The sequence below is a fragment of the Barbatula barbatula genome (genome assembly GCF_947034865.1).
Source record: "Barbatula barbatula genome assembly, chromosome: 12".
NCBI lineage: Eukaryota > Metazoa > Chordata > Actinopteri > Cypriniformes > Nemacheilidae > Barbatula > Barbatula barbatula.
In genome coordinates, this window is record NC_136775.1 from 14,353,277 (window position 1) to 14,364,760 (window position 11,484).

The window sequence follows — 11,484 nt, forward strand, 5'->3', positions numbered from 1 at the left end:
CTGTCCTTGGGGCAAACACCCACAAACTTTTTTATCGGTGACCTCATAGTTACAGCCCAGTCAGGTCACGTGACATGTTACCTCTACAGCCCCGCACCTATGTTTACTCACGTGGCTGCCATTGGCACACAATGCACATCTACCGATCCAGCGCTGCTCCGACCGGACTGATCTTATTTGCTCACCTGTGGATGAGTCAACATCCGTCAGTCATCTGAAGAATCTCGGCAAACGACCTTCAATCTGTGCTGTTTTCTGTCGGGGACATGGAGGAGATGTTGAATGAGGGTCAGTCTGTGGTCAAGGGTGGTCTCATGAACTGGCGCTCGAGCAAAACTCTCAAGAGCAGCAGACATGATCCTTCACTTTCACCAGACTCGGAGTTCAGGACCAGTTTGGAAGTTGTAAGTCTACTTTGTAACATTGAGGCTATTTTGTACTTGAATGTTGAGCTTTAGGATTGTAATCGATTGAATCATGTAGTATAGGCAACAGGTATCACATGTTAGTCTGCTGGTAAAGAAATGGTCACTGCATGACTTCATGGCTGAGCTGAACTAATTCATTTTATTGGTCAGGCTGTAATGTGAGATTGGTGAAGGGAAACCTGTTGGGTGGGATTTTAAACCTTGAATGAGGTTTTGTGTTTCTGCAGCAAAACACTGACTTTAAAATGACCTGTACATATTTATACACATTTCAATCATGTGCATTTTATTTCTTAAAATATGTGACTCAGTGATTGGTATTTGCGTGTTTTGTTTGCTGTGGATAAATATGTAGTTTGTTCAACATCAACGTTTTATGTTACAAAGATGTAAATAAATGAGGGTAAATGTTTGCGGTCATCATTTAATTGATCAACGTTTTCAATGCAATTCTCATTTTTTGGAAAGACCACTTCAGAGGACGTAAACACGCTGGTCCTGTGCTGGTCCAGAAGAAGAAACACAACCAGCACGACATTTATAACCGGATCAAAATGTTAATCACATTTCTTTATGATTTAGTTATATGTGATATAAAAAAACCTGTAAATGAAGTGTCTCTGGCCCAGTGTTTAACTGTATCTTGCGAAGTGGTCTATAGCTCTGTTCACAAAAGAAAATACATGATAGTAGAGACATGCATAAAAATTAGATTTCCTTTGTAGAAAATAGAAATATTATTATAATATTGTCATATGCCAAACTAATAATTGTCTGTATGATGGAACTGTTATTCCCAGCTCCAATGTTGATTTATGTCCGTTCAATCTTGTGTCATTTCCTCGCATATAAAATAAGAAAGTGTAATTTGAAGTATTTTAGCTGGATTACAGGATGCCACATTGTAGAGCACTGTCCCCAAGTATAGCCAAGTATAAAGAAATATAATAAACAGCATATTTTTCATACTCGATTCAACACAGCTCCAGACATGGAGGTTAAGTGCAGCAGTTTACATTGACAACAGAAATGACTTCACTGTGTGTTTCCACAACCATCGTCCTGAGTCATTAGCTAAAGTACACAATGAGTACTGAACTATCAGCCTTTCACTACAGTCCACTACGCTTTCTTTCACTGTGGTTACTTTACAGTCAAAATGCTTTTGAATGTAGTTCACAATTCTATCTGATGCCTTTGCTGCGCATATATTGTTACTTTGTTTATTTCTTAGTATACGTCACTCTTTCATTTACAAAGGTCAACATGATTTATTGTTTATACTTCCATTATACATTCTCTTGTCCAAAGTCAAATCTGCATTGTACTGTATGTCTAGAGCTGTTAAGCGAAAGTCTCAAGCGCTCTGACCTTGAGGTTTTTTAGTAATTGTGTTGATTTAGACATAGATATAAAAGTGAAGTGAATGAACCTCTGTACACAATCTTCAAAGCTGCTGTTCGACGATAAGAGACAGTTGACAAAGTGTATTGTGTGAATTTACAGAGCTTTATTGTTTTAAGATGTTTAACCTCATTCTTTTCTTGTTAGATTATATCTCAGAAGCGGGCACCTGAGTCCATCCACTGTTCAAGTGCAGCGCAGACTAGACACAAGGTATATCAGGCATTTGCCCTCCCTGTCTACACATGTGACCTGAAAAGCTGGTTGTATGGTTTTAAAATGCAGGATAAAATATTGCGAGGGGTATGTCCATAGCGTAAAGCTACTGTTTCCTAAGCATTTAACGTTTTTCATTTGTGTACACAAGAAGTAAAATCTTTCATATACATTATATAAATACTATCAGGCTTAAAGGGATACTTGACCAACAAAATGAAAATTCTGTCATCATTTACTTGCCTTCGACAAATTCCTTTGTTCTGATGAACTTTTGACTACCATTGTTTTTTCCTACATTGGTAGTTAACGTGGGCAAAATCTGTCTGGTTATACGCATTCTTCCAAATATCTTTCTCTGTGTTCATCAGATCAAAGCAATTTATACAGATTTGAAGCAACAGGTGAGTAAATGATGACAGAATAAAAAAATTCGATTGAAATATCCCTTTAAGGATGTGATGTCATATTTAAATGCATGCAAACACTTTCTCAAATACTGTTTCATAATTGTTCATGCAGTACTATGGTCCTCATTTCTTGTTTACTTCAGATTGCTTGTCAGCATTATCTGATTTTATTGTTTGTAGAAGTTTTATCATGGATTTAAGACCTTTCTCTGATTTGAAGGCATGTTTGAAGAATGTGCTGTGTGCTGGCCAAGCGCTAAGGAATGCTTTCTTGTCCAATGACAAGGATAACTGGAAAGCTCATATTAAACTGGCAAGAATCATCAGGCAAGTTTCGCCATAACGTGCAGTGCATTATAACATTTATAGTTAAAAAGTACACACATCATTTAATAGGACATTTCACTCTGGCATGAATAATTGTAGAAGTCTGTTGTAACATTTTTTTAAGAAGCTGATTGGAATATTTGTGAGATGCATGGAAGCACAAGTATTAGCAATCTATCATGTAAAAGCCAATATTGATCCACCACTAATTTAACTATTGGGGAACATGTCCCTCATAATGTCTAGAGTGGTTAAGGCTGTCAGATTTACGAAGTGATATTACAAAAGCAAAATTGTATTACATCATACTATATAGAAATTTGTACAATTGGTTAATAGCATATACTGTATGTAACAATTTACAACAAGGTTGTATTTGTTAATGCATTAGCTTACATGAACTAACACCGAACAATACTTCCACAGCATTTATCAATCAAAGTTTATGTTAATTTCTGCATTTACCAAAACATTTTTAAAATTAAACATTGTAACTGTTACATTAGTAAAAGCACCATGAAATGTAACGTGCACAACTGTTTTGACATTAAAGGGGTCACATGACACGGCTAAAACTAATATTTTCATTTGTTTTAGATGTAACGCAATGTATAAACACGATTTAAGATTCTAAACGCTGTAATTTCCACACACATGTTCGTATCTCCTCTTTGCCCCGCCTCTCTGAAACAAACAGATTTTTTACAAACCTCATCGCTCTGAAAAGTGAGGTGTGCTATGATTGGCCAGTTCACCAGTGCGTAGTGATTGGTCGAATACTGCAAGCGTGTGACGTTTTTGTAACATCAGGTTCCAAAGCAATTGTACAGACAGGTACGCCCACCTTACTTGCGTATACATTCAGGCGGTCTTAGTCAAATCATACCACGAACTGACGTAGATTTGGTTACACGAGGTGTTTCAGGCAGGTCTGGGTGAGCATTCGCTTTCAGACAGAATGCATCTTTTGTTCCGACACTTTAATTTTTGAAATTTTACTTGTCTAATACATGCATGGGCCACTTATAACACACCAAAGACACAGAAAAACAAGTATTCGCGCCATATGACCCCTTTAATAATTAACAAGGATTAATAAATAGGGGAAAACTATGTTACTCATTGCAGTTACTACTCCTTACTACAACCTTATTGTAAGCGATGGTTACATTTATTGGTTACAATAAATGTAACCATCGCTTAAAAGGTTGTAAAGTCAAACGGTAAAAAAGCATAAAAGTGTTAAGCATAAACATTTTGACACTGTATTTATTTTGGAATTAAAGGTAAACTGTAATCTTTCTGTTAATAAACTGTTTTGCTTGTTCTCGTTTTTCATGTTGTCAGGAGAACATATATTGGTCTGGAGCTGGTGGAATGGTTGATGGATCACTGTGAATTCATACAGAACAGGGTAATCGCTTCCAAAATATGGAACGTGCTCCTCGACATGGGCATTCTGCTCTCAGGTACACAGATGTGAGCGTTATGGCGAATGAAATGATTACTCCTACAGTGTACAGATTGCACATACAGATGGTGTCGGTGTTTGGATGATTTATTGATTAAATCTTTAAAAAATGATATGCATTTTGAATCTGTAATACAGCGTAGCTCCCCGTGACGTGCCTGACCAAAGTCGTGAAATGATTTATTTCAGTACTAAATCACTGCAGGAGATACATTACAGAGGAATTCTTCAATTAGGGAGATATTTCCAACCTACCCTTTTACCATAGTCATTACCATAATCCATTTCCAGCATACATATTACACTAGACTTGCTTTAAAATGTTTAGTCTGACACTTTTGGGTCATACAGTATCTTTAATATTAAACTCTGATGTGTCCAGTGGAGCAGCAAGACGTGTTTGAGGACTCCAGGTCGCTGTACCAGTTCACTTTTGAGGAATGTGAGGCCCAGAGCTGCGATTTCAGAAACCAGGCCAACTGGCAGAGTGCAGTGCATCTGCTCCTACAGCCTGCACCTCACGGGCAGCTCCGCGGTGGATCCCGCAGGCGGTGAGCACACGTATAAAGCTAGGGTCAAAGGCCATTGAAAGCCATGGCTCGCGGGATTGAGAAACTATAGCTTTTAATTTACCACCCAGTGTCAACAGAACGTGGCTGTCTGCGGCATTTAATGATGATCTTAACCAAGCTAAAAAGGAAAGGAAACCTTTGTGGTGTGTGTGTAGAATAAGCTTGTAATGACTATGTAAGTTGACCGATTACACCTCAGATGGTTTTGGTTTCCAGAAGATAATTTATTATTTATTACGGCACATTATGCCTTTTTAACGCTTGCCTCTTTTTAAGTTACTTTATGGCTTTAAAGCTTTTATAAAAAATTGACCAAAATATGTACTCTTGGGGTAAATGGATGTACCATTTCAAAATGTTCCTAATGTGTACCATTATGTACAAAAGTATACATTTGGTACCAATATGCACCTTTGTGATACTAATATGTACTTTTGAGGTACTAATATGGCACTTTTTAGGCCAAAAGCTACTGTACATTTTTAAAAATAAAAATTGACAGTGTACATTATTCGGGCAGAGAGATGAAAGGATCGGGAAAGGACCAAGAGCCGTGTTTCAAACTTGAGAAGCAGCCTACATAGTTCTTTTTACAGACACAGTTGTCACTTTTTAAAACCTCTTTCACACTTGCTTTCCACTTACTAAAGTTACTGTAGAAAGGTCTAGTCTTTACTATAGAAGTTAGTTCACACTGCCCCAACAAATACTAACAAACTAAATTCCAGCGGTTTTTTTTTTTTTGTTGGGCAGTGTGAAACAATAATAGATATGTGTCCCAACATTCCAACATAACCCCGCAGCTAACATCACTGGTGATTCACACAAGGTCACCTTCAATGCAGTTCAGATTCAGTCAGATTTGTATTAACACAAATACTCCTAAAAAACCTACATGTATAAATGTCTGAAGAGGCTTGAGTATATATGGGAAGTCATTCGAGTCCATTCCTAAATACAGAATCCCTTAAGATCCTTCAAATGTTGGTGCTCTCTTATCTTCAATTCATCCCATTCAGTTTCTATAGTGTTCAGATCAGGGAACGTCTCGGTTACTTATGTAACCTCTGTTCCCTGATGGAGGGAACGAGACGTTGTGTCGAACCGACAGATGGGGTTCGCCCTTGAGAACCAATCATCTTCTGACTATTTTGAAAAGGCCAATGAAATTGGCGAATGAAATTTGCATGCCGGGCTCCGCCCCGGGTATCCGGGTATAAAAGGGGAGCCGGCGTGCTCATTCATTCACCTTTTGTGCTGAGGAGCCTGAGAGCATCTCTTGACTGCTGCAGCGGACGGCTATTGTCGTGGCATGAAGGACACAACGTCTCGTTCCCTCCATCAGGGAACAGAGGTTACATATGTAACCGAGACGTTCCCTTTCTGTCGGTCTCTCGACGTTGTGTCGAACCGACAGATGGGGTTCCTATTGAAAACGCCACAGCACTAGCCGCGTCACTATCTATCGCGCAGCGACGTTGACCGGCCTAGGCGAGTCAGACGTAAGCGCTGTCGCAAGATTGTAACCTTCCAGTAGGTAGGTAGGGGTCCCAGAGCTTTAAAAAAGATGGGTAGCCCCTGCCCTCGGCCATCTCAGACGGCTCCATTGGTGAGAGCCGTCCGGTACCGTAGGACCCCTGGGTAAGCGCTATTCCCTCAATGGGGAGGTGCGCTACGTAGACCACTTCCCACCCTCGGGGGGAATACAGTGGAAACATCAACATGGTCTTACCGGCAGGGAAGAGCTCATGGGAGGTATGTGCGGGATGCCGCAAGGTGGATATCCACCAGGGGAAGGTCATGGGTTCCAGGAGGGGAACTAACTCATGACGGAATCTCAGACGGAACCACCCTGCTGGGGGGGTTACTACGTCTAGAGCACTGAGGTCGGTTAGAGCTACATGAGGGTAACTCAGCTTGGGCCCGCCAAAGGTGGCAGGCTGCTCCGCTCAGCCCTGAACCAGTGCCCACGAGGAGGCAACACCCCTCACTGCCAGCGGGCACAGGCAATCCTGAGATCGGAATGCTGTCATGATGGCGTCCACGATCCAGTGCGCCAGTCTCTGTTTGGAGACAGCCCTCCCCTTTTGCTGACCTCCGAAACAAACAAGGAGCTGCTCAGAGCTTCTGAAGCTCTGCGTGCGGTCCACGTAGAGGCGCAAGGTGCGTACTGGACACAACACTGATGGGGTTGGGTCTTCCTCCCCGGTGGGGAGCGCCTGCAAGTTCACCACCTGGTCCCGGAAGGGAGTGGTGGGAACTTTGGGCACGTAGCCGGGCCCGGGTCTCAGGATCACATGAGAATCACCGGGCCCGAAATTTAGGCAATCCGTGGACACAGAAAATGCTTGCAGATCCCCCACCCTCTTGATTGATGCAAGCGCCACCAGGAGAGCCGTCTTCATTGTAAGATGATAGAGCGGTCTCTCCAAGGGGCTCGAAGGGAGGCCTCTGAAGGCCCGCCAGGACCACATTGAGGTCCCAAGAGGGTATGGAGCGCGGACGAGGTGGGTTAAGCCTCCTCGCGCCCCTGAGGAACCTGATGATCAGGTCATGCTGCCCTAGAGGTTTTCCAGCAACTGGCTCGTGATGAGCGGCGATAGCGGCTACATACACTTTCAGTGTGGAAGGGGAGAGATTACTCTCCAACCTCTCCTGCGGGAAGGACAGCACGTGCCTGACCGAGCAATTCCGTGGGTCTTCTCTGCGAGAAGAACACCAAGACGAGAAGAGGCGCCACTTAAAGGCGTACAGCCGCCTTGTGGCAGGTGCCCTAGCCTGAGTGATGGTCTCCACCACCGCGGGGGGTAGACCACTCAGGATCTCCTCGTCCCATCCAGGAGCCAGACGTGGAGTTTCCAGAGGTCTGGTCTCGGGTGCCACAACGTGCCCTTCCCCTGCGAGAGAAGGTCCTTCGTCAGGGGAATTGGCCAGGGGGGAGTCAGAAGCATTAGCTCTGAGAACCAAGTCCCGTTGGGCCAGTAAGGCGCAACTAGTATCACTTGATGCTCCTTTTCCCTGATCTTGCACAGGACCTGTGCAATGAGGCTCACTGGGGGAAGGCGTACTTCCGCTTGTCCCGTGGCCAGCTGTGCGCTAGAGCATCCATGCCGATGGAGCCCTCGGACAGGGAGTACCATAGCGGGCAATGGGTGTTGTCCAGGGAGGCAAACAGGTCCACCTGTGCCCGCCCGAACTGCACCCAAATAAGCTGGACTGCACGGGGGTGGAGTCGCCACTCTCCACGGGGTGTCGACTGACGAGAGAGCGCGTAGGCTGTCTGGTTCAGGCTGCCCGGTATGTAAGTGGCATGCAGAGACTTCGTCACCTGCTGACTCCACAAGAGGAGGCGTCGGGCAAGTTGCATTAACTGCCGTGAGCGAATGCCACCCTGATGGTTGATATACGCTACGGCAGTTGTGCTGTCTGATCGGACCAGTACGTGCTGACCCTGCACGAGGGACCGTAGTCCCTTCAGTGAAAGCAGAACAGCTAGCAACTCCAGGCAGTTGATATGCCAGCACAGGTGGGCCCCCGTCCAGCGGCCCGACACTGCATGCCCTTTGCACACCGCACCCCAACCCTGTAGGGAGGCGTCGGTCGTTACCATGACGCCCCTCGGGACCTGCCCCAGGGGGACGCCAGTCCGTAAGAAGGTCACTGATGACCACGGGGTTAGGATACGATGGCAGAGAGGCGTAATGACGATCCGCCTCCTGCCTGTGTGCCACGCTCTCCAGGGAACTCGTCTCTGTAGCCAGTGCTGAAGCGGTCTCATGTGCATCAACCCGAGGGGAATTACCCCAGCCGAGGACGCCATGTGTCCCAGGAGCCTCTGAAAAAGTTTCAGGGGGACCGCTGGTTGCCGCCTGAAGAGGTTCAGGCAGTTCAGCACTGACTGCACGCGTTCTGCAGTGAGCCGCGCCGTCATGGAGACAGAGTCGAGTTCCATACCGAGAAAAAAGGAGCTCTGCGTGGGGGAGAGCTGGCTCTTTTCTCGGTTGACCTGTAACCCCAAACGGTCTAAGTGCCGGAGCACCATATCCCTGTGTGTACACAACAGATCTCGCGAGTGCGCCAAGATACGGTCGGTGACGAGGGAGAATCGAGACATGAAAGTACGTGTCCTTCAGGTCGATGGCCACGAACCAATCCTGACACCTGACGGATGTCAAGATGCGCCTCTGCGTGAGCATCCTGAACGGCAGCTTTTGAAGGTGCTTGTTCAGGGTATGCAGATCCTGAATGGGGCGCAACCCTCCACCTTTCTTGGGGACGATGAAGTACGGGCTGTAAAACCCGCTGGACATCTCGGCTGAGGGGACGGGCTTGATCGCTCCCTTCGCCAGAAGGGTGGCCACCTCCTGCCGTAGCACGGGAGCACTTGGGCGGAGGTCTGGCGAATTTGATTGAGTAGCGGAGACGGATCGTATTCTCCAGCCACATTGACGGTCTCGTGAGTGCTAACCAGGCACTCAAAGACTGCGACGGGCACTAGAGTTACGATCTGCTTCACCGACCCCGTGGAGGGTGGTTCGCTGGCTAGCGGTGCCGGCCCCACCTCGGGGTTGGGCTGGCTCCGCTGACTTACCTGCATGGTGGTGGCGCAGCTAAACGCACCGTCAAGGTGAGAGTGCTGAGGGCTGCGCGATTTTATACTCGGCTTTGCGTGTCGCCACGACCGAAAAGGGGCCCAGCAGATGTTCGGACGGGGCAGGGACCGTCCCTTTCCGACCGGCCAGCGATGGAATGGCTGGGATCAGGCCCGATCTCGATCTCCCCGGGTCCGGCTCGTCAGGAACGCTTCTGCTTCCGTGGCGGCTGCTGACGAGACGGTGGTCGCTTCCTCGCCGTCCTCTTCCGGGGGGCCGCCTGGGGAGGAGGCGCCATGGCCGGGGCTGACGATGAGGAAGGCCGGGGCTGCTGAGAGGCAGATGATCCACGGGACCTTGACGGCCGAAAGGCGGCCGGGTCACGGCGGGGCAGAATGTGCTTGATGGCTTCCGTCTGCTTCTGCACTGCCGAAAACTGCCGAGAGAAGTCCTCGCCAGCGTCACCGAACAGCCATTTGCGAGATGGGAGCATCAAGAAAGCGAACCTTCTCAGCTTCCCGCATCTGCGCAAGGTTCAGCCAGAGGTGCCTCTCGTGGACCACTAGTGTTGACATCGTCCGACCCAAAGCCCGCGCCGTCACCTTAGTCGCCCGGAGGGCGAGGTCAGTGGCAGTGCGGAGCTCCTGCATAGTCTTTGGGTCGGTCTTACCCTCGTGGAGCTCTTTCAGTGCCTTGGCCTGATGGACCTGCAGGATGGCCATGGCATGAAGAGCTGAGGCAGCTTGTCCAGCGGTGTTGTAGGCTTTCGACACCAGTGATGCCGAAACCCTACACGGCTTAGACGGGAGTCTAGGTCGAGACCTCCACGTGGCCGCCGTCGACGGGCACAGGTGCACCGTGACTGCACGTTCCACCTGGGGGACATCGACGTAGCCTCTAGCTGCCCCGCCATCGAGGGAAGAGAGGGCGACAGAGTCAGCTTGACGGGAGCGAGCCGAAAAGGGGGCGCCCCAGGTCTTGCTGATCTCCTCATGGACCTCGGGAAAAAAACGAGTGGCCACTGTGGTCGCAAAACGGGGAAGCAGACTAGGTGGTGGCTGGCTCACTCGAGAGTGTAGCCACCCGTGATCCCAAACACCTGACGCAGACATCGTGTCCGTCCCCCTCCTCGATGAGGGAGTCGCAACCACGAGAGCAGTGGGACATGCCACACTGAAGAAATTTCCTCTTTTAGAAATGATCTCTTTCTCGAACACCTCTGGAACTGCTGAAACGCCGGGGGGGATGATCACTGGAAGGGACAATCCGCTGCAACACGTCAAGACATTAGCTTCGTTAGTCATTCGATGCAAAGGCTCCGAAGAACAAAAGGTGAATGAATGAGCACACCGGCTCCCCTTTTATACCCGGATATCCGGGGGCGGAGCCCGTCATGCAAATTTCATTCGCCAATTTCATTGGCCTTTTCAAAATAGTCAGAAGATGATTGGTTCTCAAGGGCGAACCCCATCTGTCGGTTCGACACAACGTCGAGAGACCGACAGAAAGGGAACTGGGAAGGCTATGGCAGGATCTTGATTTTGCCTTCAGTGACCAATTATTTGTGATGTGAAGATCCAACCACGACCCACTATAATATTTCTATCAGAGCAAGTCGGATTATGATTTTTTATATGTTGGTAATTGATATAAAACATGATGCCATGTATCTGAACGAGATGCTGAGGACCTCTGGTATAAACTAGGTTCACAACAATAAAGATCTGGCGACATATTTTTATCTGTGGACATTCTTAACCCTGTGTGCACCATATTGTGTTATTGCTGCCAAAAAAACATTTTTCATGTCTTGGTTGACCCCAGTCCTGGTTGGAGTTCCAGTATGGCAGATTGATATGGTGGAGTTTGTTTTTGCATGAGAAGATTTGTTTCTTGAACAGTGTCCCAAAAAACTTGTGGTTATGGAGGTGCAGTTTTCCTTTATTTTTATTAAATGCTTTCTGACCCCAAAATTCAACTGATTACTGCAATTTCAGTCTTTGGCCACTCAAATATTTGTCCTCGCTGTGCATTGACACAATATAGACACACATCCTGTTTCAA

At 46.8% G+C, this 11,484-nt stretch overlaps 1 protein-coding gene across 1 annotated transcript in view; it reads left to right on the forward strand.

Annotated features, from left to right (window-relative positions):
* Positions 1 to 102: 102 nt before the first annotated feature.
* rapgef5b (Rap guanine nucleotide exchange factor (GEF) 5b) overlaps positions 103 to 11,484 on the forward strand; it is a 52,258-nt gene continuing 40,876 nt past the window's right edge. Inside the window, exons 1-5 of the mRNA XM_079470429.1 lie at positions 103 to 404; positions 1,980 to 2,045; positions 2,679 to 2,785; positions 4,133 to 4,254; positions 4,639 to 4,807. Of these exons, the coding sequence (XP_079326555.1) occupies positions 267 to 404; positions 1,980 to 2,045; positions 2,679 to 2,785; positions 4,133 to 4,254; positions 4,639 to 4,807 (602 nt within the window). The 5' untranslated portion in view covers positions 103 to 266. The remainder of the gene's footprint in view (positions 405 to 1,979; positions 2,046 to 2,678; positions 2,786 to 4,132; positions 4,255 to 4,638; positions 4,808 to 11,484) is intronic.